Here is a 27084-nt window from a genome sequence, read left to right on the forward strand (position 1 = left end):
GTGATTTTGACAATGAAGTCTTACCCCTGAAAAAGTAGAAAATATATTTTCCATGTAATGCAGTTACTGGATTTGGGAAATTCTTTTTATTTTTATTTCTGTTATTTATTTTGGAACCTAAAAGGTCCACGAAAGTTGCTAAATAAATTGGTTTTCCTCAACTCCTCCGGATAGGTCATCAATATCAGACTGTTGGGGGTCTTACACACTGCACCCCACCAATCAGTTGTGTGAGGCATGCCCTGGAAGCTATACAAGTGATGGAGCTGGAAACAGAATCCTTTATCGACTGTGTAGTGGCTGTGAATGGGGTACTGCAACTCAGATCCAATTCATATGAATGGCAGCTGTACACCAATGCTGCAGTGGACGGCTCCATTTACTATAGTTTCCTCACCAGCGGGTGCCTGAAACCATTGATTGGTGGGAGTGCTGGGGACTGGAAGCCCACAAATCTGATATTGATAACCTATCCGTAGGATAGGGCATCTGTTTATAAGTCCCGCCTTTTCAGGGCTCATGCACACGGACGTATTTTCTTTCCGTGTCCGTTCCGTTTTTTTGCGGACTGTATGTGGAACCATTCACTTCAATTGGTCTGCAAAAAAACCTGAAGTTACTCCGTGTGCATTCTGTTTTCGTATTTCCGTTCCGCAAAAAAAAATGTCCTATTATTGTCCGCATTACAGACAAGGATAGTACTGTTCTATGAAGGGCCAGCTGTTCCGTTCTGCAAAATACGGAATGCACACGGATGTCATCCGTATTGTTTGCAGATCCGTTTTTTTGCGGACCGCAGAATACATACAGTCATGTGCATGAGCCCTAATTATGTGAATGGCCACTTCTTTCTTTTCATTCATTGAGCAATGTGTATAGAATAGAGGCAGCATCGCTACAGCTGTATGTATTCTTCCTAACGGACGTGTGATCACGTGATCACCAGGATTGCGGTTTCATGAGGCTTCTGCTGGGTTTTACTAGACCCAGCACGGCTTTAGCAGTGATAACTGTAAAGGAGCAATTACCTCTTGAGTACTTGAGGCTGCTGTGTAAAAAATTTTTTTTTTTATAAATTCTCCCAATGGTCTTTTCTGACCTTTGAGAGACAGACCATAAAAAGTGCACAAAAAATTACTTATAATACCAAGTTGGCTGGCTCACAGTAATTTGCATCAACATATAACAATTACACTTATATGTGGTAATTCACATCAACTTTTTACTAACATACTAAAATTACACTCTTATATAAATCATAAACATCAGTTATTGAACTGTCCCTTTAAATGCGGAGCTCACGCAAACATTGTTAAAAAAAATAAAAATAAAAAAATGTAAATTGCCTTATAATCTTTTCTTTTTGGGCATGTGATCTATCATATCAGATGTTGAACTGTTTTGGTGACTTTTTAGTTTCCTCTCTTCACTTATATTGTGCTTATTGTACACCTTTGTTAAATAGTTAGATTAGGTCCATTCATAATGTGGTATTTATTGTACGTCTTGTTAAATATTGTCCAGTTAGAATATTATTTGTGATTGGCGATACGTGCACACATACAAACCTGGTTATTGCACATTTATCCAGTTGTCCAGTTTCGTTATTGCACACTACCGCGTGTTACTTACAGCCACCGTCGGTCTATGTGTCCACTTAATCAGTCACAACTGATTTCGCTGCTGCCGCTACTACACACATCTGCGTCTTACTCACACAATATCCCCGATATGTGCTTCCGCTCTGTTGTCTGCCTCGTGTGCCGTCGACTCTGCTTCTCCTCAGAGCATACTTTCCGGGAGTGGTTATCTTCGTTAGTCACTATATATACTGTATATCGATGTTCACACTGCTTTTTCCTCAACCAGACGCGTTTCGAAACTATACAGTTTCTTCCTCAGTGGTATAACTGTCACGGATGGTGTTGCAGAAAGCTGGAACTTATAAATAAACATCCGACTGGCTTGATTCCAAACTAAGGAGCATATGGGTGAGCCCTATAAAACCCCTAGAGCTCTCCCTGACTGCTATGCCCATGCAAAGGTCTTTATGGTAGACGATTGCATGCCCACGTACCTAATACTCGATCCGCATCAGTAGTACATGCACAATATTTTTGCGGTGCGGAGGCACGGCCTGAAACACCACGGAAGCACTCCGTAGTACTTCTGTGGGGTTCCGATCCGTGCTTTCGCACCCCATCTCCGAATTTGCGGACCCATTTAGGCGAATGGGTCCGCATCCGTGATGCGGGGTGCACACAGCCGGTGCCCGTGTATTGCGGATCCGCAATAATTATTTTGCCACTGATTCACAATTTGCACATAAGGATTAACACAATGTTCACTTAGTGGAGCTAATCTTTGCAGTTTCTGCAACAAATAACTGATATGCCAGTGTGTGAGCATAGCCTATTTGATCAAGTTTTATCCAATTATCTCTTGGCTGTCAGTTTTATACAATGTTATGTTACTCACATTTGATGAGCAATTACTTTTTTTTTTTAAAGCAGAACCTCAGAAAATCATAGAATCCTACACTTTAATGTCAAATTATGATTGAAATGTGTGTACAGTTGCATGGCATGTACCATACTTAGCCTTGCTTTTAATGTAATTTGCATGGGGTCTTGAGTTCTGTCTTTTTTTTGTTTCAGGAACAGATGTCTCAAGTATTAGATGCAATGTTTGAGAAGTTGATCAAATGTGGAGACCACATAATAGATCAAGGTGATGACGGGGACAACTTTTATGTAATTGACAGGTACAGAGTTCTTAACACTTGGGGAAAGGAGCTGAGTATTAATACTGCCACGCATATATGTAACCTGTAGCTGCATGTGCTAGTATCATTGCATGATTTTGTCTAATATATAAAGCTGAATGTTTGTGTGTGTATGACCACTAAAGGAATCCGCACCGTCGCATTTACAATCATGAAATTTGGCACACAGGTACATCAGGTGTCCGGGAAGGTTTTTAGACCGGGTCTCAGCTCTCTAGCACGTACCGTTCCTGAGCGATTCACAAAAATGCAAATATGGCACATCACATGACGAAGCAATAGAAGCCTGCAGGTCTTTCTCCTCATATCCCATCTGCCATACACACGGTCACATGTTCCTTATCAGCCAATAGAAGGTCGCAGGCCATGAGTCTCCACAAACACACAGGACTTAAAAACCCCACCCCCAGGTCCAGCTAGGCCACACCCTGATCCAGTTAGGACACGCCCCCTTCCACTCCGCAGCTGAAGGGAATAGAAAAAATGAAGGTAAAAATCAACTTCTGTCAGCTGCAGGGGTGTGAGGGACAGTGACTTTCTCCCTGCATCTCATGCTCAGACAGCACAGTGCCGCTGTCTGAGAGTAAGCTGTTCAAAAGTACATCCCTGCGTCCGTCCAGGCCCTGCGCCGGACGGACGACAGGGGGTCTGAAAACCGGACTGTCCGGCCTAAAACTGGACCTCTGGCTACCCTAGGGGCAGGCTGCTCTGGAGGTCACAGTTAAGGGGACGGTCCGCTATGGAGGTCAGTGTTAAGGGTCAGATTGCTGTAGAGGCCACTGTTAAGGGGGTGGGGTGTTATGGAAATCACTGTTAAAGAGATGGGGTACTGTGGAGGTCACTAATAAAGGGGCGGCCACTGTGGATGTCACTGTTAAGGGGGTAGGATTCTGTGGAGGTCACTGTTAAAGGGGCGGGCACTCTGGAGGTCACAGTTAAGGGGGCAGGGAATGGTGGAGGTCACAGTTAAGGGGGTCCACTATGGAGGTCAGTGTTGAGGGGCGGGGTGCTGTAGAGGTCACTGTTAAGGGGGTGGGGTGTTGTGGAAGTCACATTTTAAGGGAACGGAGCTTTGTGGAGGTCACTGTTAAAGGAGCTGGTTATTGTGGAAATCAATGGGGCAGGCCGCTGTGGAGGTCACTGTTAAGGGAGGAGGGGACTGTGGAGGCCACTATTAAAGGGGCAGCGGGGAACTGTGAGGTCACTGTTCAGGGAGCGGGGTCCAGTGGAGGTCACTATACTAATAGACTTGGTGCTGTTTCTTTTTGCACTACTATCCTCACTCAGGAGCTTATAAACTATTTATTCATGATCTGAGTGTGCCTTAGCAAAAAAAATAATAATAATAAAATATAACTTTTATTAAGATTCTCTTAAAATTGGTAAGGTAATGATTAAAATAAGTCACTTAATAGGGATTGGGTCACTGGGTCTCCTTTCTTGTTTGAGGCGGGGGTCAATATAACCTGCGGCTCATCTACGGCACTGTAGTTTCTCTCCCTTTCAGTCCCTAGTCTCAGGTTAGGGAAGAGTCTAGTGGCTGTATGTCAGAGCACTCGCCCTGAAAAGTGCGACCCCCAGCCTCTGGATACCTCGGGCCTAGTCTAAGTCAGTCTGGAAGTGGACAGGCATTTATATAATTGGAGTCACAGTTGAGATAACACGTCCAAATTTTAATATATTTAAAATTAAAACTTTAAATATGTGTATATACACAAAATAGTTACAGAATTGGTCTCCAAATGGTAATAAGAAATAACAAATGAGAAATTTTGACATTGACAATACCATAGGTCAAGCTCCTATGCTGTCTCGGCCATATGATACCGTAATGGAGACAGTCTCACTTTTAAGTAACAAGAACATGAAAAGAGTATAAAAAAAAACAGGCTGCAATACCTAAAATATTTATATATTCTGTTAGGGATAATCTATATTGGTCCCAATAACAAAAGTATTCCTTCTGTCTTCATTCATATGCTGACAGTCTTGTTTAGTGTGTAAGTATTGGGTTCAATATTAGTATAACCCTGATGTCCCGCATAAAATAATCCTGAAAACCAGCTTAATATAATCAGTACCGGTTGGATACTCACGTATTAGAGTCCTATCGAGGGTTAGTAGAGAGTTAATAGTCTCTTAATTATTCTGGATATCTTGCAGTGGTCCCTGCCTTTATTCTGACGCTGGGACTAGAGATACTGCTTCCTGAAGAGCCTTAGATGTTAGGCGAAACGCGTTGAAGCCTTCTAGTACAAGCAGTCTCTGCATTTGAATTACTTTTATATAGGAAGGGTATGATTTAGACTAGGCCCGAGGTATCCAGAGGCTGGGGATCGCTCTTTTCAGGGCGAGTGCTCCGACATACAGCCACTAGACTCTTCCCTAACCTGAGACTAGGGACCGAAAGGGAGAGAAAGGACAGTGCCATAAATGAGCCGCCCATTATATTGACCCCCGCCTCAAACAAGAAAAGGAGACCTAGTGATCCAATCCCTATTAAGTGACTTATTTTAATCATTACCTTACCAATTTTAAGAGAATCTTAATAAAGGTTATATACTTTTTTTTATTATTATTTTATATATATATATATATATATATATATATATATATATATATTATTATTATTATTATATTTTTTTTTTGCTAAGGCACACTCAGATCATGAATAATACAGTGGAGGTCACTGTTAAGGGAGCTGGGTACTGTGGCAGTCACTGTTAAAGGGGCAGTTGCTGTGGAGGTCTCTGTTAAGGGGGCTGGGAATGGTGGAGCTCAGTTAAGGGGACTGTAACCTATGGTCAGTGTTAAGGGGCGGGTGCTTTACAGGTCACTGTTAAGGGGGTGGGGTGCTGTGGAACTCACCGTTAAAGGGGCAGGCTGCTTTTAAGGTCAAAGTTAAGGGGGTGGGCTGCTGTCAAGGTCCCATTTTAAGGAGATGGGGCACTGTGGGGGGGGGGGGGGGGGGTCAGTGTAAGGGGTGAGGGGCTGTGGAGGTCACTGTTTTGGGGGCGGGGTACTGTAGATGTCACTGTTATAGTGGATAGTGTTGATATCTTTTAATGACACACACAAACATTAAATGAAATAGATTAAACACAGTATACCTGTGCAAAGCCGGGTCCTTTTGCTAGTATCTTTTTTATAATTAAACCTTACAGTTTTGGGTACTTTAAAATAAATTATCTAACATTTCTAAAATGGCACCTTTTTGAAGCTTTTCAGAAAACATTTCAATAGCCTTTTCTTTATAGTGACACATTGTAAGTGATTATAAAGTAAATTAAAATGTATAGTTCTAATCAGTTAGGCCCCTTTCACACGAACAATACGGATTGGCTCCAGATTCGTTATTGATGCGTTCAGTGAAACTCGCATCATTTTGCAAGTTCAGTCAGTTTTGTCTGCGATTATGTTCAGTTTTTTTCGCGCGGGTGCAATGCGCTTTGATGCGTTTTTCACGTGCGTGATATAAAACTGATGGTTTACAAACAACATCTCTTAGCAACAATCAGTGAAAAACTCATTGTATCCGCACTTGCTTCCGTATGCAATGCGTTTTTCACTGAAGCCCCATTCACTTCTATGGGGCCAGGGCTGCGTGAAAAACGCAGAATATAGGACATGCTGCGTTTTTCACACCGCAGAACTGATGCGAGAAAAAAACGCTCATGTACACAGACCCATTGAAATGAATGGGTCAGGATTCAGTGTGGGTGCTATGCGTTCATGTCATGCATTGCACCCGCGCAGAAATCTCGCTCACGTGAAAGGGGCTTTAGGAGGATAGGTGACAAATGTCTGATCACCTGCTTGGACACCCACCAATCACAAGAATGGGGCCTCCATGTTCTCTGTGTGAATGGAACGGCGGTTGAACATGCATACCGCTGCTCCATTCAAACGTTATAGGACTGGCGGTGATTGGCGAGTGTATGCTCCAATGCCGCTCCATTCAAGGATGAGACACATGACTCACATTCTTGTGACTGGTAGATATCCCAGATTTTGCACACCCACTGATCAGATAATATTCTCCTATCCTATGGATAAGTGAAAACACTATAATAAACTACTAAATAGTTCTAATGCAACAGATGCTGGGATTCGGATTCTTCTGCCTTTATGTAGCGATTTACCTACCTCCTGATCCGCTCTGTTACCTGTACTTGGCAATATCATAGTTTTTACCAACTGCAATGTGTGACTATAAGTTTTGATTAATCCGAATATGTGAACATGAATGAGTGCGTCATTATGCTCTTTTGTTACTTTTGCAGGGGGACGTATGACATATATGTAAAGGTAGATGGTGTGGGAAGATGTGTTGGTTGTTATGACAACCGAGGAAGTTTTGGGGAGTTGGCATTAATGTATAACACACCTAGAGCTGCTACAATAATTGCTACATCAGTTGGGACAGTATGGTGTCTGGTAAGTACCCCTTCTTTATTTCGGGAAAACAAAAGGATTTTTTATTTATGTATTGGAGGGGAGGGAGAAAAAGGAATATATTCAATTAATTTTCTGTCCATATTGTAGCTATAAGGCTACTTTCACACTAGCATTTTTGTTTTCCGGCAATGAGTTCCGTCACAGGAGCTCAATACCGGGAAAAAACTAATTAGTTTTATCCTAATGCATTCTGAATGGAGAACATTCCGTTCAGGATGCATCAGTTCAGTCCCTCTTACGTTTTTTGGACGGAGAAAATACGCATGCGTAGACCTTTAAAAATGCAAAAAAAATAAGAATAGCGGATCTGTTTTTCCAAATGACACCAGAGAGACAGATCCGGTATTTCAATCCATTTGTCAGACCACATCGGGATCCGTCTGACAAATGCCATCAGTTTGCGTCCGGATTGCCGTAACTGCCTGCCGGATTCTCTGCCGCAAGTGTGAAAGTACCCTTAAAGGGGTTCTGCAGTTTTTAAACTGATGATCTATCCTTTGTTCACTGAGCTTACCCACGCCCAGGCCAGTGATACTAGTCATGACGTCACTGGGCCTGCGGTAAACAGCGAGAAGGCCACGGCGCCACTGCCTTCTCAAACAGCTGATGGGCAGGGGTCCTGGGTGTCTCCACCACTTAAGGCCTCTTACACACGAACGTGTGCGCCCTGTGGCTGTGCTGCGGGCCACAATGCACGAACACCCACTGTGGGGCAGCGGATCGCGGACCCATTCACTTTAATGGGTCCGCGATCCGGCCATTCTGCAAAAAGATAGGACATGTTCTATCTTTTTGCGGAACAGAAGTACGGGACAAAAACCCACGGAAGCACTCCGTAGTGCTTCCGTTGGGTTCCGTTCCGTGCTTTCGTTCCGCACCATTCCGCATCTCCGGATTTGCAGACCCGTTGAAGTGAATGGGTCCGCATCCGTGATGTGGAATGCACACGGAACGTTGCCTGTGTATTGCGGATCTGCAAATGCGGTCCGCAATACGGCCACGGAGCGCAATAAGCCTGACTGCTTCTGCCCCGGGTGAGTTTGCGCTTTTTTTTTTTTATCTCCGCCTTTCAGTTCACATAGCAGTATAAGAGCTTGTTTTTTAAGGGACAATTTGTACTTTCTTTTGGCACCATTTACTGTTGCATACAACTGTTGCATAGTGGGAGCTGGAAAAAAATTCCAAATTGGGTAGAATTAAAAAAAAAAAAATAATTCTTCTATATTCTTTTTTAGAATGCTCCAATTTACAGCTTCCATGGTAACTGTATGAATTCCTATGCACAGAGCTCTCCTTAGTGGTGGCTTCAGGAAGACTGTTTTATAATACACTGAATGAGGGAAGCACCTGAAATAGAGCTTCATGGGGTGATTCATGGTGTTCCACTTTTTCATACATAGATCTTGGGGAAAGTGGGTGAGGTTGAGCACAAGTTTTTTTTTTTTTTTAATTACAAAACTCATCTACTTGATAGAAAAAGTATTGGCAGAAGTCTCACAGTGGGGAGGGCCCATGGTAAGTTTTGCTGTGGTGCTCTTTGATATCTGTGTATTCCCCTGAAGGTATCCCCTATAATATTTTTACTAATTAAAACCATATAGTAAAACGTATTTCTTATTTGTGTTCTGTTTTTATTTTCTGATTGTAAACGTTTGCTTCTGGTTCCTGTACATGATTATGAGGGTAACCATCTTGCCTGAGCTGCTAACATCATTTAGACATATGCTTTACAACAGCCACATGGACCATAGGCACAATAGACTAAAGATTTTCATAGATTTATGTGGGAGAAGTTCAGGGCATGCTCCATTGGGAATGGAGTGATCTTGTATTATGTATGTAGGTGTTATCTTTGATTGTAATCCTGTCTGTGATGATAATGAGATGACTTCTGAAAAGCGATGACATCCATGTGCTGTCGGCATCATATGTCTATTCCCCAAATTATAGGCCATGTTCTATTCTGGTCTGCAAAATGTGTCCACAGACCCATTGATGGAAATAGATCTGCAAAATAATGCAGATGGCACACGGACAGTATCCGTATTTTGTGGATCTGAGGTTTGTGGACTGCAAAAAACATACGGTCATGTATATGCAGCATTAACCCCTTAACGCCCAGCACTGTACATGTACGGCGCAATCGGATGTGACCTAACACCCAGTGTCGTACATGTACGCCACGCTGATCAGACGGGTGCAGGCGCTGCGCCTGCACGATCCATGGCATGGGCCCGGCAGTCACTGATGGCCTGACTCCTAGTGTATGTGTCGGGATCGGTGAAAACACTGATGCCGGTGCATTAACCCTGGATTAGCCAGGACTGACTGCGGCACGTGCAATGTCCTTGCGAGGATCGGAGCAGCCATCGGGTCCCCGCGCTGCTGTGACGGGGACCCGATGGAAGGGAAGGAAGCCCTGTGTCTTCCTTAGGCATCGTGGCTGCCTTCCATGACAGCCTGTGAGATCTGCCCTTTTCCCAAAATAAAGTAAAAAAAAAATATCACATGACCTAACCCCTCAGGTGAACACAGTCCAAAAAATGAAATAAAAACTGTGCTTAAAAAAAAGGTGTTGCACTTTTAGTAATGTAAGGTGACAAAAAAAATGTTTTTATTTTTTTCAGCACAGTTTTTATTTTTTTGACGGTGTTCACCTGAAGGTTTAGGTCATCTGATATTTTTATAGAGCCTTTTTGTGATGTAAGGCGGTCCGGTAGTCACCTTACACTTTTTGTGATGTAAGATGACAAAGAATTTGACACTGTTTATTTTTATTTTTTATGGTGTTCACCTGAGGGGTTAGGTCATGTGGTATTTTTATAGAGCAGGTCCTTACGGACGTTGCAATGCCTAATATGTCTACTTTAAAAAAATATATATTAACATTTAACAGAATATCATTTCTGAAACAAAAAAAATCTATTTTTTTTATTTTTTGGGCGATTGTCTTAGGTAGAAGCTCATTTTTTGCTGAATGAAGCGACGGTTAGATTGGTATAATGAAAAATATATTATGATTTAATACCCATTGTGACAACCATCCGCCAATAACGTCATACTATGCCACAGTTGCCATACAGGTCTCGTCCACTAGAGACTTCTGGAGGCGAATCCACTGTGAGCGCAGTAGACGTTTAAGATTGGTTGGTGTGCCCATACATGATACAATAGCGATTGTATGTACAATTGGTAATATACAATTATCGATTTTGCGCTGGAAATCAAATTAATTTGCTACCACCACTCTTCGTATTGAATCGGGGTGAAGAGACTCGGGCTAGCTAATCCTAAAGGGAAGAAACGGTTATTTGCAACCTAGCTAACCAATCAACAAAAAAAATATGTATAAAAATAAGACAATGCAGTAGTATGTCTCTTCTGAGGAGTTCTTAGCATAGACCAGATAATCAAGTAACAGGGGCAAAGCTAGAACGATTAAATTGTTAGTTTTATTCTAAAAACTATACACGAAAAAATACATACATTAAAACTGACAGATAAATATACCTGCCAGTCGAACAGATTGGTTGTGTACAAATAGGTAAGAGGCGGAAGGGAATAGAATGTTTGCAAGTTCAGAATTACCGTTGTAAAGTCCAGTAAAAGATATAATAATAATTCAAGATGGCTGGGTGCCCATGTCCAGCGGGCGGTCGTGATGTTAGATGAAGGACCAGGAACTGAGTGTGTCCCTGTGTTTTACCCACTCTGTAGCTGGGAGTGGCTGTGACACGTACAAGTCCAGCCTTGTGTAATTGGAAGAGGGGCAGTTCTTGCCCTGAGAGGGAGAAAATCTGGCAGAATCTTGGCTTTGCCAGTTTCTCCGTACCCGTAGGTCAAATTAAGAAATAGAGTCCATATTTATAATCAGTACCATTTTACGCATCATCTGATACCAAATATGACTGGGATATAATACAGTGTGCCTGGGAACCTTTATATCCCAGAGAGGGAATTTCCGATTTGTTTGCAGATTTCCAGGAAGGTGTGTTAGAAGAACCAAAACAATCTCTGAAGAGATGGTTCCTTTTATATTAACCTAACCCATGAAATACTAAGAAAATATGGGAAAAATATGAAGTCTGTGGATTGGAGGTGACTTTCAGGTCATCCTCCTTCCTGTACAACCAGCTGTGTGATAAGGATCTTCTCCTTTTTTTCTGAAGCTCGCTGCCCAGGCTAAAGGTGTGAGACCTCCTGCGATGCCGGAGCCACACAGACTGGGAAGATGCACGTTTTATGAGGTTTTGTCATGATGATATCTGATCGATGGATGTATCCTGGCGTAGGGGCAGGAAGATTCTTTTGGCACGGATGTGCTAAATTTACTGTGATCTCTGAGCTGTGCTAGCAAGTTGAATTACTTCTGGGTTGAAAAAAGATTTTAACTCTTGTGATTTCAAAACCCGATGCATTCGCGATTTCTTCGTATTGCTGAGATCTCCAAGCGTCACACCCATATATTACATTATCTGAAAATATACACTTGGCAAAATGTGAAACTACCACCCAGCATTTTAACTTTCCTGCTCACCTTCATGCAATTTAGCATTAAAACTTTCATTAAAAAAAAAAGGCATACAAAGTCATGTATATGGCTAAAAGTTTGACCAATCAGAGCTTGAGATACACAATACCTCCTAAAAATAAAAGGTCAGGGTATGCAGGGTTCATACATATCACTTATGTCTATGTCTAAATTTACCAGAACTAAAGAGAACGAAAATCTCTGTGATCCAGAGATAGAGATTAGGTCCTGATTAGGTACACGGGTAATTAGATAGGTAACCGTACATCTGCTCACTTCTTCAGCAGAAAAAGAGACCACCCCCCCCCTCCTATGTGTGACAGAGAGCACATACTCCCTCCCTTTAGTAATGGAGGGTGATGGGTGATCACATGAAGAAAAGCTCATGTACCTGGAGGCTGTAAAGGGGGAGATAATGACGATAACAAGAATGATCTTTCTTCCTGCTGAGACTTGCAGTTTTCTTCCTTCCATCCACCTTTACAGACCTAAAGAACCAAGTAAAATTTTTCATGCTGCTCCCAGACTTCAAACAATAACTACTACAGCCCAAATAATGCATCTAGAATATTGAGTCTGGTATCACTTTAAAGTTCTAAACCTAATGTTTTAGCTACAGAAAGTGCTCACATATTATTTACATCCTTTGCAGTTAAAGGGGGCACTAACATTACTCATTATGCCTATCATATAGAAAACATGATTCAGACAAGTATCATAAAAATATACAGTATAAACTTTACTGGAATAGGTATTAGTATTTAGTAGTTACCTGCGGATACCTCTTTTAGACAGAACTGAATGGGAAATGTTCAGTAATGTAGCTACAGTACGACATTTGTGATGTTCATTGTTGTATGTGAGATGCAGGGTGCCGATTAAAAATGTCACAGAAATCCGATGTTTTGCAAAGGCAAATACTTCACTTCAAAGAGGCACAATGTCAATGGTTCTCTCACAAGAGCCAAACTCGCATACAGGTTACAGTTAGCACTGTCCAGTCCAGGTTACTATTCTCACAATACAATAAAGACAACTCTCTAGTCCATATAAGATGTCAGAAACTGCACTACAAGTCCTTCTGGCCATATGTGTGTGACCTGGTGTTGCCACGACATGGATTATAGATGAGGTTACAGTCCTAGCCAGGAAAGATAACACTCCTCAGACTGTCAGAGGGGGAACTACTTCTCTGGAGGCACACTAGCACAATGTCGCACCAGCTCTTATGCGTTCTCCTCTTCCAGCACGGTCTCAGCAGGGAAGATCAACAGGTTAAGGCTCAGCTACAGCAGAACCTATGCAGTCTCTGTTTTCTGCTTAAGTTTGATTCCCACAAGTGGACCTGCACAGCTTAAAGGCTATGTAAACCTTGGGGACAATTTTTTTTTTTTATGATTGCATTTTATTCATTTTAAGCAAAAAAAAAATATAGAAAAAATAATTTTTTTAAGTTGGTCTTTATTAAAAATATTGAGCCGTTCTGTCAAGGGTTAACTGTTTGTCTAGCTGTGTGACTCCTACTTTCTTTGAGGGTCATCTAATAACCCTTATCTCTAAATTACTAAAAGACACTTTAAGTCACATTCTTATCAGTAAGAAGAATTGAGCCATAATGAGTGTTTGTTTATAAGGTCAGAGATAAATCAGCTGAGTTGCCTGATGGAACAGAGTAAACGTTCAGAGCCTGCTACTATACAAACTCAAGGCTGCACAAAGATAGTGGTTCAGTTTTTTTTTTTTTTTTTTATAAAGACCATTTGAAATAAATATTTTTAGCTCAAAATGAGTACAATGCAATATTACTACAAAAAAATTGCCCCAAAGGTGTACATAGCCTTTAACTTAGCCTGTGGAGAAAGATTTAAAACACTTAGCATTTTAATGAATATATATTAATATTCCCACCAAGTTCATGGTTTATCAGCCTGAGGATTGGCCATCACATAATAAAAGCTGGACAACCCCTTTAAGGTCTTATGCACACATCATGGATCCCTACTGCTACAATTATTCTCCCCTAGAAGAATACTTGTGTAATATGGCATTATTTTCTCATGAAAATCACTGTGTATAAAATTAGAGATATGCAGAGATACATTATGTAGACTGAATGTGTGCGATATGATGGATCTGTACAGCACATATTCATAGTACGGTCATATGCATGAGCTGTGATACTGAATGTAGTTGTATTGCACATGCAGAGTTCAAGACTGAATGATTAATCTTTATTTTTTTTAATTTTTTTATGAATTAAAGGACAGAGCGACTTTCCGAAGAATTATTGTGAAAAACAATGCTAAAAAAAGAAGAATGTATGAAAACTTTATTGAATCCCTGCCATTTTTAAAGTCTTTAGAAGTAAGTTTTGTGGCCGGAAATGGAAATCTGTAATTTGATGTGCAGCAATTATATTTCTCCTTTTTATTTCATCTTCAGCTGTCAGAACGCTTAAAGGTGGTAGATGTTATAGACACCAAAACCTACGGTGACGGAGAACAGATTATCGCTCAGGTATTTCTTTAACTCTTTAATTTCAGAAACCAGTCTTATAAGTGTCCATTCCAAAAGAGAACCAGAGTTTATCTTGCCATAACACAGTGGTAGAAATTGTTACTATGAATCTTTGACTGTGGTGACTGCAAGGGGCAGAGAGACGTGGAGAGCGTTCCTCTTATGGATATAGGGGACTCCTAGTGAACCTGTCCCTGTAACATGCTGATCTAGTATGTAAGTGTGTTCTCGCCACATACAGTATGTTTTATTGTTTAATGCATAAAGAATTTCATTTGGCATTTTTGTTTCTGACAGAAGTTTTGATATGGTCCATTATGTTTCTTCCCACAGGGTGATGGAGCAGACAGTTTTTTTATTGTTGAAACGGGGGAAGTGAAAATAACAATGAAAATCAAGGTATTGTTAATATTGCTCTCTTCCATTTCTATACAAACAACCATAACTAATGAGCTAAACTTGTAAGCCGTTACCTGTTTAGTTAACTTTACTGTTAAATGTGATATTGTTTTACACCTTTATGGCTTATTAATTTCATGTGCTGTAAGTCTGATAGTTAGGGGCCAGCCTTCTGGGAATCACAACAGTACTGAGAAATTAATGGAACTGAGCGTCATTTCAGGCCTAGCCGCTGTATAATATACGGCGCTGTGCTTGGTAGCACGGAAAAGGCTGTCTCGCTTACAGGAGCATCGGTGCCTACTCAAACAGCTGAACGGTGAGGGTCCTGGTTGTTGAACCCCCATCGATCAGATACCGATAACCTATCCAGAGGATAGGTCATCAGTATCAAAGTCTTAGAAAACCCCTTTAAGGACTTCTGTTCAAAACATGTTGGTACCTGTGCTACACACGCAATGTTACCTGGATGTTAAACTGGTTTAATAAAGGACATTTTTATACTTTTGCTGCTCATGTTGCTGAATAACTAACTTATTTTACCCATTGACTAGAATGGGTAAGTGGTCTGTCCTGGTGCTGTCCATTGTACACTTGTGCGCATCTTGCGCGTGCGTGTCTGCGTGTGACATTCTGCTGTGATACCAGCACATGAGGGGGACACCTATAGTTTGTAGTGTAAAGACCCTCATGTGCACAGTTTCTGTAGCTGAATAACATGCTGAAGTGTGTCATAAATTCCTAGTTCTAGTTTTATTTGATATCACTACTCCTCAAGTAAGGCTACTTTCACCCTAGCGTTTTTACTGGATCCGGCAGGGTTTAGCAAAAACTGTTATGAACGGATCTGGTTGTATCTTTAACATAGTCAAGACGGATCCGTCATGAACTCCATTGAAATGTCAATGGAAGATGGATGCATTTTCTTTTGTGGCAGAGAAAACGGATCTGTCCCTATTGACTTGCATTGGGGGTCATGCCAGATATGTCTTGCTCCGCATCCCAGGACGGAAAGCAAACTACAACATGCTGCAGTTTGCTCTCTGGTATGGGAACGCAACTAAACGGAACGGAATGCATTTTGGAGCAATTCGTTCTGTTCAGTTTTGTCCCCATTGACAATGAATGGGGACAAAACTTAAGCGTTTTTTTTCCGGTATTGAGCCCCTATGACTGATCTCAATACCGGAAAACTAAAACACAGTGTGAAAGTACTCTAAGGCCAACTTTTACAATAATCTGCTATAACAGCAATAGAAAAAAGAGACCAAAGGATGACACAATGGTGGGGGTGGAGAGTATCCACCCAACAAAACCATGGGCCACCTATACAAATGACTCAGTACCAGCTCCCGAGTATAACAAGCGAATAAACAGAAAACGGAGCTCCCAGTACCGTTATAAAAATATAATTTTTATTGTGACATGATTAAAATATATATATAATATATATAGTGAGCTGTTAAAAAGTAAAGAAGAGTGACAGAAAAAGCGCCATCCTGGCGTGGAACACATGTCAAAAGAATAACAGGCGTATGAAAATGTAATATAATTACTAAATGTTTAAATATATAGTAAGTTGTACATATAAGGGATATACAAGATGAGTCTCAATAACAACGGCTGCATGACTGAGGGATTAGGAAACACATTCATGTGCTAAAGTGCATAGACTGGAATAAATTCACAGTGATGACTGGGTATAAGAAATCACCTATATCCAATGCCAGTAGGGCCAAAAAACAGAGACTCACCTAATAGTGACAGTGTGCTGTACCAACCAGGATGGCGCTACCCTGACGCGCGTTTCGGCGTACAAAAGCAATAGCAACATTTTTCAAAGATGAAAATCAGGTTCTTAGTATACATTTTTATCAAATGTTCTAATCTCGCTATCTGGGCCAATTCATTGGCACTGGTCCTCAAGAGCACACATAGAAGAAGCAGTTAAGCTGCACTCATTTAGCTTGTCAGGTAAGTTCACCCTATCAGGGTGGATATGATTCTTGCTCGGTGGCACTGTATTTCCTGCTGTATCCCAAAGTAGACAAAATAGGGCACCAATATTTTTGAAAAATAAAAAAAAAGGCAAGGATATCACTCTGAAAAGCTCTAAAGCCTTACGAGCCATCTCATACTATAAGGTAAGCTAAGTATTCCTGCTTTGTTCTCTTTAAAGCATCAACGAGCTTTCAGAAAACTTTTGATATGTCTTAGCGATTTAATTCACATAAAATAAATTATGAGAATATGTTGCTTATTGGAGCGGAGCCTAGCCGATGTGTGAGATGGACGCGTGAGCCTGCAGCTCCCTCACAAAGGCACCTCTGAACCACCAGATTAGCGAGCCAAACTTTCCCAAACCTCTCATAAGATGGTCAGAACGAACAAAGAGCGACTGGGGGATCCACCGAACACCCCGAAAATGCCAGGAGCCCAGATGAACCTGCAAAAATGCTGGAAGAAGCAGAATACACTGCAGACAGGGGACTAATTCAAGATGGCGCCTGAGCTGGAGAGAGGGGGAGAACATGCAGATTCGGACAGAGACAGCATTGCTGATACCAACTGGAGTGAGTCGACGTCTGCAACGTTCCTCCAGGCCATGAGGCCTGTGATGGAAGAGCTAGCAGAAATAAATGCAGACCTGCGCCATTTGGACCATCGAGTGGAAGGCCTGGAAACGGGACAGGTTAGCATAGTGGCTTTCTCGGAAGAAGTGGCGTCCCGATCCTCACACCATGCAGAATTTATCAACAATGCCCACCTGCTGATAGAGGACCAAGAAAATAGGAGTAGAAGGAGGAATGTAAGAATCAAGGCCCTCTCTGAACAGTTTGCCAATGAAGCCTTGAGGAAATTTTCAGTGCTCTGCTGGGCCCCGACAGAGTGGCGGGAATCGTTATTGAACGCATACATAGGGCTCCATGCCCCAAGCCAAAGTCGGGAGAACCGTCGCGGGATGTCATCTGCAGTCTGTTATCTTTTGTGGACACTTTGCAAATACTTACAGTTGCTAGAGAAAAGATCCCTTTTCAATACAGTGATTACACCTTACATTTCTATCAGGACATTGCACCATCCACTTTGGCAAAGTGCCAAACCCTGAAGCCATTACTGGAGATCTTGCGGGAGAGGAATATACAGTACACCTGGTTGTTTCCGTTTGGCCTAGCGATTTGGTCTAACAGGCGACGACTGACAGTGCATACGCTCTCAGATTTGAGCAAAATATGGGACACATTAGGGATCTCACCGGTGGAAATACCATCATTGCTCCCAATGTCGGATGAACCGGGCCTTCCGCAGCCGTGGATAGTGGAGCATAAGAACCACTCACCGAGACCCAAGAAGAGACCACCTCAGATGGCAATTTCACCCACATGATTTGAGCGATCGCCTAAGATCTTATCCTGACATGCAGAGGACTACTACTAACCCGAGTTGACTCTGATCATCCCGGAACCTATTGGAGGTTTTGAGACCACCATTTCAAGTCTCTTAAAGATCTCGTTGATGAGTATAGTATTCGTTATTTACCGTTAGTTGTGCGATATTGCTGTGCTGTTATTGTTAAATGCTTATTTTACTTTTTGCCTTATAAGCTTAATGCCGGGTCTAGGATAACACCTAGAGTCTCTTAAAGATCTCGTTGATGAGTATAGTATTCGTTATTTACCGTTAGTTGTGCGATATTGCTGTGCTGTTATTGTTAAATGCTTATCTTTCTTTTTGCCTTATAAGCTTAATGCCGGGTCTAGGATAACACCCCCCCCACACTTCCCAATCTTATGACATCTCGCTTATAGCCACATAGTGGGTGCAAAATATACAATGCTTGCCCTTTCTCGCAGTGTCTTGCAGCTCATTGGAAACCCTTGTTTGTCTTGTCTTGTCTAATTGTCTCACCTCTGTTTGTCTACTACCACTTCCCTATTTGCTAACCCACCCTTCCTCTCACAATCTATTGACCCATCTCTAGCCTCTGTTAACAGTTGCTGCGCCCACCTGTGCAAATAATCCTTTTTCCTCCTGGTACATCCGCAGACCAACCAACAAGGGTCACTGATCTATCACGAGGCACCATGACAGATATAGTGATCACTACATTTAATACGAAGAGACACCATGTTGTTTTCCTTCTACGCAAGCTTAAGACTAATATCACCTTTTTACAGGAAACACACTTCAGAAAAGACAAAACCCCGAAACTACCTAACCAATATTTTAACCAGTGGTTTCACAGTTGCCAGGACTCTTCCCGCACGAAAGGCGTGATAACAGCAATACACAAGTCCGTACCATTCCAGATCTCACAGCAATACTCTGATGCAGAAGGTAGAGTCCTCTTTCTCAAGGGTACTATTGCTTCTAGCAAATACACTCTAGCGAACATATATGTGCCAAATACAAAACAAGTCTCCTGGATTTTGCAGGTCCAAGAGACTTTAAAGCTATTTGCGGAGGTGCAAATTATCTTAGGAGGAGATTTAAATCTTGCCCTAAACCCATTACTAGACTCTTTCTCCCAAAGCTCCCATGTAACTCAAAGAGCAATTGGGAGGCTTCACGCCAAATTGCACGAGATGGGCTTAATTGACATCTGGAGGCAACTCCACCCACACACTAAGGATTACACCTTTAATTCAGCTACACATGGATCCTTCCAGAGACTGGACTACATCTTAGTCTCCAAATTACTATTGCCGCAGACACAAGCTGCTTCTATTAGAAGCATCACTATTTCAGACCACGCACCATGCCAGATCGCATTAGCTCTGAAGCAGCTATCTAGGGGGGGAGTGGTCGTGGAGGCTAAATGAGTCCCTCCTTAGCAATGAGGACACTCGCCAAGAAGTAGGCAAACACTTACAAGAATATTTCATGCTTAACTCATCGCCAGAAATAGCAGCACCAATTACCTGGGAGGCGCATAAATCTTTCATCAGGGGTATCCTTATATCCCTGGGTTTAAAATTAAAAAAGGCCAGACAAAAAGAGGTGGATAGCATCTTGCAACAGATTGTGGCTGTTGAGCGAGTTCAGAAAAGATCCAAAACTGTTCTTCTTCAGAAAGAATTAGCAACACTGAGGGTTAGGCTACTTTCACACTAGCGTTCGGGCGGATCCGTTCTGAACGGATCCGCTCATAATAATGCAGACGGAGGCTCCGTTCAGAACGGATCCGTCTGCATTATATTAGCAAAAAAAAGCTAAGTGTGAAAATAGCCTGGGACGGATCCGTCCAGACTTTCAATGTAAAGTCAATGGGGGACGGATCCGCTTGAAGATTGAGCCACATTGTGGCATCTTCAAACGGATCCGTCCCCATTGACTTACATTGTAAGTCTGGACGGATCCGCACGCCTCCGCACGGCCAGGCGGACACCCGAACGCTGCAAGCAGCGTTCAACTGTCCGCCTGTCCGTGCGGAGGCGAGCGGAGCGGAGGCTGAACGCCGCCAGACTGATGCAGTCTGAGCGGATCCACTCCATTCAGACTGCATCAGGGCTGGACGGCTGCGTTCGGGTCCGCTCGTGAGCCCCTTCAAACGGAGCTCACGAGCGGACACCCGAACGCTAGTGTGAAAGCAGCCTTAAGCTTAAAACTTACCTCTCGTCCAAGGCAGCAAAGAAGTTTCTATACTTCAAACACCTTATCTATGCACACGGAGACAAAGGTGGACACCTGATGTCATCTCTCCTTAAGAAGGTGAAGGCAAAGTCCTTCATACAAAAAATAAAAAACACTGGAAAACTGGTTACCTCGACAGAGGACATTGCTATTGCTTTCCACCACTTTTATTCTAACCTATACAATCTTGAATCCTCAGTAGAGAAGAACTCAGATATAAACACCACAAAGGCTGCCCGGAAGTTCATACTCCCCTTAAAACGCCCCTGCATTTCCCCTACAGTAGCCACGGACCTGATCCGCCCATTCACTGTGGACGAAGTTAGAGGGGTCTTAAGTAGCTTCTCCCCCAATAAAAGCCTGGGCCCAGACGGTTTTTCCCTATAAAATACTTTAAAACCTTCCAACAAATCCTTCTTCTCCAGTTCACTAGGGTTTGTAATGCCCTACTAAACGGAGGCTCCCTGCCTAGACAAACTCAAGAAGCTTTTATTACACTTATCCCTAAGGAAGGGAAAAACCCTGCAGAATGCGGTAGCTGTAGACCAATTTCTCTTTTAAATCAAAATCTGAAGATCTGGGCCAAGCTTTTAGCAAATAGATTCAGACCCATCATTCCTTCCCTAATAGGACCAGAACAAAGAGGCTTTGTCCGAGGTAGGGAAGGGAAGACAAACTCTGCGAGGCTGTTTCACTCAATTTATGCTGCCCAATCCTCTTGGACACCTTTAGTCCTTTTGAGCATTGATGCTGAGAAGGCCTTTGATAGGGTCAAATGGGCATTTATGGAAGCAACCCTCGACAAGTTTGCGTTCCCGAAACCTCTAATGCATGCTATTTTTACACTCTACCAATCCCCCCGCGCTCGACTTAACATCAACAACATGCTGTCACCGACCTTTGAAATAACAAATGGAACGAGGCAGGGTTGCCCACTCTCTCCTACCCTTTTTGTTCTAGTAATTCTTTTAGATATCAGAGCCAGAATCCGGTCTCTTTCATGTGTCACTTCTGCTTCAGGAATTTGGGGACCTCTCGAATTTTAAGTTAAACTCTGCCAAGTCAGAGATACTCAACATATCTGTGCCTCACTCGCGCTTACCCAGGCTAAAGTCCAGTACGGATTTTGCTTGGGCCCAGTCCTCAATCACTTACCTGGGGGTACGTCTCTCGAAAAACCTCTCCGAGCTTTATCAATTGAACTATACTCCGCTACTTGGAGAAATCTCAAAGATGCTAAAAGAGTGCGGCCCCATGTGGATATCCTGGCTTGGCAGAAGAAACTTGCTGAGGACCTACATAATGCCGAAAGCATTATACACTTTACAGATGGTCCTGATTTTATTAAGTCCTGCATTCTTTGCTTCTGTTAGAAGCCTATTCTCCAAATTCCTATGGAACAATAAAAAAATAAAAACACGCATGTCACACTCAATGCTGATTAAAAAGAAGGGGGTGGGAGGGCTGGGGCTCCCGGATATACATGCTTACTATAAAGCGGTACAGCTACACAGATGGCTGCAATTAGTGTTCCCATGCAGAGAGGTTGACCCTTATGCGATCTCTCCCTCACACAGGGTTTATAAGGAGCTAGAATACATGTGGATTCCCCACTCTAACACCAAAACATTGTCAGATCTCAACCCAATGCTACATGGCCCTATAGATGTATGGTGTCAAATAGGACAAACATTGGCCCCACGACCCTCCCCCCTAACACCGATGGCTCTGCTTCCTGCACTTGTCGTTTCCCCCGATTCGGCCAAGGAAGGTTTATGTCACACTCTGAGGACACTAGCAGACGCTCTTGATCAGAGCTCTACTCCTGCCATCGAGGCTTTTAGATGTTATCTTCCCTCAGACATATCTTCGACAACTACTTCCTTCTGTTATGCACATTTCATATATATCTGTTCTAAATTCCTTTTCTTATTTCCCACCACGAGGAGCCTCACAGTCTTTAAACAGCTAATGCTAGGGAATACCCCTAAAACCAGGAACATTTCACACTTATATCACCAGTTTATTTCACTCACTAGTGTTTCGAAACCAAACTTTCTCATGACTAGGGAGAAAGAGTTAGATATTTCTCTATCGGATACAGAAATCCACTTTATCCTATCATATTCTCAAGGGTTCTCTAGATGTGTGCGGCTGCAGGAAAACCACTACAAAGTATTGTGCCGTTGGTATAAAACTCCTGAGTTCCTCTTTTTACACAACGCATCCGATACAGATGTTTTTTTTGGAGATGCCGGGACACTAGGGGCTCATACTTGCACATTTGATGGAATTGCGACAAAAGCAGAACATCCTGGAAACAAATTGAATTAGTGATCCAGGAAATATCCAAATCACCCTTGATTATATCGCCGGACATGATATTCCTGGCGAGACCTAGTGACACGTACCGCCCTTCTAAGACGGATCTTGTCACACATCTCTTAGCGATAGCAAAGATGCTGGTCCCGCTCCATTGGATGGACTGGACTCTTCGCCACCCTCAATGTAGGAATGATTGGTGAAAGTCGACCAAGTGTGCAACTTTGAGGAACTTATTAGCTGGACGGAGAGGAGACATGAAAACTTTTAAAACATTTGGTCCCCATGGAGGACCTTCAGAAAACATTTCATAACCCCCCCCCCCCCCCCCCCACACACCTTACCTCTTTTTCCTTTAAGTCTTCTGAAATAATTACTCCTAAATCCCTTTCCTCAGATACTGAGGTCAGGACTGTGTCAAATATTCTATATTCTGCCCTTGGGTTTTTACGCCCCAGGTGCATTATCTTGCACTTATCCACATTAAATTTCAGTTGCCAGAGTTCTGACCATTCTTCTAGTTTTCCTAAATCCTTTTCCATTTGGCGTTATATGTTGCTTATTTGTTTTGGTTATTTTGATAAATTTACTTATAGTATTGCACTTTACACTGTCTAAGAATAGGAATCATAGTCTTAATATTAGACAAATTTACTATAAATATGGAGTAGTGTAAATTGTGCCATATTTATACTACAGTTCTGTCCATGTGGCAAAAAATGTTAGTGCGCCCAAAAACTGGCTAGTCTAAGTGTACGCCACCCATAAATGGTATAGTTTTACTCCAAAAATGCCCCAAACATTTCACGCAAAGGCCCTTCCTCGTGTTGGGCTAACAGTAAAAAGCTTAGGAAAGTGTCAAACAGTTGGTAAATGTGATACAAAGCATGCATGCAAGTTTTATGGTGCAAAGTATGAAAAAATTAATTTGAATTGTCTATTATAATACTAGTATTTATAGTCTCGTGTGAATGGGGCTGCTGTGGCAATGGTTTGTGATTAAATTTTTTTTCTTTCTAAATATATATATATATAGTTTATTATATATATATATATATATATATATATATATATATATACACACACTCACCTAAAGAATTATTAGAAACGCCTGTTCTATTTCTCATTAATGCGATTATCTAGTCAACCAATCACATGGCAGTTGCTGCAATGCATGTAGGGTTGTGGTCCTGGTCAAGACAATCTCCTGAACTCCAAATGTCAGAATGGGAAGGAAAGGTGATTTAAGCAATTTTGAGCATGGCATGGTTGTTGGTGCCAGACGGGCCAGTCTTAGTATTTCACAATCTGCTCAGTTACTGGGATTTTCACGCACAACCATTTCTAGGGTTTACAAAGAATGGTGTGAAAAGGGAAAAACATCCAGTATGCGGCAGTCCTGTGGGCAAAAATGCCTTGTTGATGCTAGAGGTCAGAGGAGAATGGTCCGACTGATTCAAGCTGATAGAAGAGCAACGTTGACTGAAATAGCCACTCGTTACAACCGAGGTATGCAGCAAAGCATTTGTGAAGCCACAACACGCACAACCTTGAGGCGGATGGGCTACAACAGCAGAAGACCCCACCAGGTACCACTCATCTCCACTACAAATAGGAAAAAGAGGCTACAATTTGCACGAGCTCACCAAAATTGGACTGTTGAAGACTGGAAAAATGTTGCCTGGTCTGATGATTCTCGATTTCTGTTAAGAAATTCAAATGGTAGAGTCCGAATATGGCGTATGAGACCATGTACCCATCCTCTGATGGCTACTTCCAGCAGGATAATGCACCATGTCACAAAGCTCAAATCATTTCAAATTGGTTTCTTGAACATGACAATTAGTTCACTGTACTAAAATGGCCCCCACAGTCACCAGATCTCAACCCAATAGAGCATCTTTGGGATGTGGTGGAACGAGAGCTTCGTGCCCTGGATGTGCATCCCACAAATCTCCATCAACTGCAAGATGCTATCCTATCAATATGGGCCAACATTTCTAAAGAATGCTATCAGCACCTTGTTGAATCAATGCCACGTAGAATTAAGGCAGTTCTGAAGGCAAAAGGGGGTCCAACACCGTATTAGTATGGTGTTCCTAATAATTCCTTAGGTGTGTGTGTGTGTGTGTGTGTATATATATATATATATATATATATATATATATAGTACATTCAGTTTTTTATATGTACTGTATACTTTTTGTTTTGCAGTGTAACTAGGGCATCCATGGGGGCCAGAGTTACAGGAGAAAACCTGTCCTCTGTTATGACATGAGTTATGATTATTAGGGCCGACTCCAGGTTCATGTGGGCCCTTGGGCAATAACGTCTCAGTGGGCCCCCTTACACAGTGATAACTCTCTGAGTAGAGATAATATAGTAGATATCACCTGCAGTCCTATGTAACAACAGATAACACAGTGATGGCTATCTGAGTACAGAAGATGTAGTAGTTTTACCTGCAGTCCTATGTAAAACCACAGATAACACTAGTGCTAATAATGTGTGTTACCTGCAGTCCTATGTAAAACCACAGATAACACTTGTGCTAATAATGTGTAAGTGTTACTTGCAGTCCTATGTAAAACCAGATAACACTAATGCTGATAATGTGGTAGTGTTTCCAGCAGTCCTATGTAAAACCACAGATAACAGTTGTGCTAAGAAGTTACATGCAGTCCTATGTAAAACCACAGATCACACTAGTGCTGATAATGTGGTAGTGTTACCTGCAGTCCTATGTAAAAAAACACAGATAACACTAGTGCTGATAATGTGGTAGTGTTACCTGCAGTCCTATGTAAAAACCACAGATAATACTAGTGCTGATAATGTGCTAGTGTTACCTGCAGTCCTATGTAAAAGCACAGATAACACTAGTGCTGATAATGTGCTAGTGTTAGTCTACTTTCACATTGGCGTTTTGGTTTTCCGTTTGTGAGATCCGTTTAGGGCTCTCGCAAGCGGTCCAAAATGAATTACTTTGCATTCCAATGCATTCTGAATGGAAAAGGATCCGCTCAGAATGCATCAGTTCAGTCTCCATTCCGCTTTGGAGACAGACACCAAAACGATCCTTGCAGCGTTTTGGTGTCCGTCTGATGAAACTGAGCCAAACGGATCCATTTTGGCACACAATGTAAGTCAATGGGGACGGATCTGTTTTAACTGACACAATATGGCACAATAGAAAACTGATCTGTCCTCCATTGACTTTCAATGGTGTTCAAGACGGATCCGTCTTGGCTATGTTAAAGATAATACAAGCAGATTCATTCTGAACGGATGCAGACGGTTGTATTATCTGAACGGATCCGCACAAAACGCGAGTGTGGAAGTAGCCTTACCTGCTATGTAAAACCACATATAACACTAGTGTAAATCATGTGGTAGTGTTGCCTATGTCCTTAGTGTGCCTCCCTGTATCTCTCTCTCTCTCTCAAACTCCATGCTGGAGGGGCTGCCTCCTCTTCCATCTTCTTACCCGCACAGAACATCCTGATGCAGCTTCGTCAAGGCATAGGAACACTGTGGACTAGGGATTGGCGATATAGATTTTAGTTATATCGCCATATCGCGATAGATGACCACGGAGCGGTAGTGAATTGAAGAAGCTTCTTACTCACTGCTCCGTGGTCTCCCGACTTTGCAGGGCCTTGCTTTCACACATTGTCAGCACGCTGGCTGACGCTGTGTGTGACGACAGGTCCCTCGCAGTGCATGCTGGGAAGAAGGTGCAGCCAGCCGTGCAGGAAAGGTAAGTAGAAGGAGCCCGAATCTACCGGGGGGTTGGATGGCTATGGCATCGGGCTGATGGCGCTGGCTGTGGGACATGATAATGGTGGTAATGGCATGGGGCTGATGGCGCTGGCTGGGGGGACATGATGATGGTGGCAATGGCATGGGGCTGATGGCACTGGCTGGGGGACATGGATGTTGGCAATGGCATGGGGCTGATGGCGCTGACTGGAGACATGGATGATGATGGCCATGTAATTTGTATACATACAGAAGAAAATAATATATTGCGATATATCGTTATATCGCATATGCTTCGAATTATATAGCGATATAGATTTTAGGCCATATCGCCCAGCCCTACTGTGGGCATGGTGATGGTGACATACACACACACACACACAGGGACAGATATACACTCAGACACACACACACACTGACAGATACACAGGGACAGACGCACACACGGACGGTCAAATACACACACACAGGGACAGTCAAATACACACAGGGACAGATATATACACACACACACAGGGACAGACACACACAAGGACGGTCAAATACACACAGGGACAGACATACACACAGGAACAGACACACGCACATACACACAGGGACAGACACATACACACAGAAACAGACACATACGGACAGACACTTATGCGATGGTGAGATCGTCAACCAATTTCTATCT

The 27084-nt window shown here is 42.4% G+C and overlaps 1 protein-coding gene across 1 annotated transcript in view; it reads left to right on the forward strand.

Annotated features, from left to right (window-relative positions):
* The window catches only part of PRKAR2B (protein kinase cAMP-dependent type II regulatory subunit beta), a 147170-nt gene that overhangs the window by 117975 nt on the left and 2111 nt on the right, over nt 1-27084 (forward strand). Inside the window, exons 5-9 of the mRNA XM_044280188.1 lie at nt 2658-2764; nt 7069-7222; nt 14037-14138; nt 14217-14291; nt 14625-14690. Of these exons, the coding sequence (XP_044136123.1) occupies nt 2658-2764; nt 7069-7222; nt 14037-14138; nt 14217-14291; nt 14625-14690 (504 nt within the window). The remainder of the gene's footprint in view (nt 1-2657; nt 2765-7068; nt 7223-14036; nt 14139-14216; nt 14292-14624; nt 14691-27084) is intronic.

This window comes from Bufo gargarizans, chromosome 2 (assembly GCF_014858855.1).
Source record: "Bufo gargarizans isolate SCDJY-AF-19 chromosome 2, ASM1485885v1, whole genome shotgun sequence".
Taxonomy (NCBI): Eukaryota; Metazoa; Chordata; class Amphibia; order Anura; family Bufonidae; genus Bufo; species Bufo gargarizans.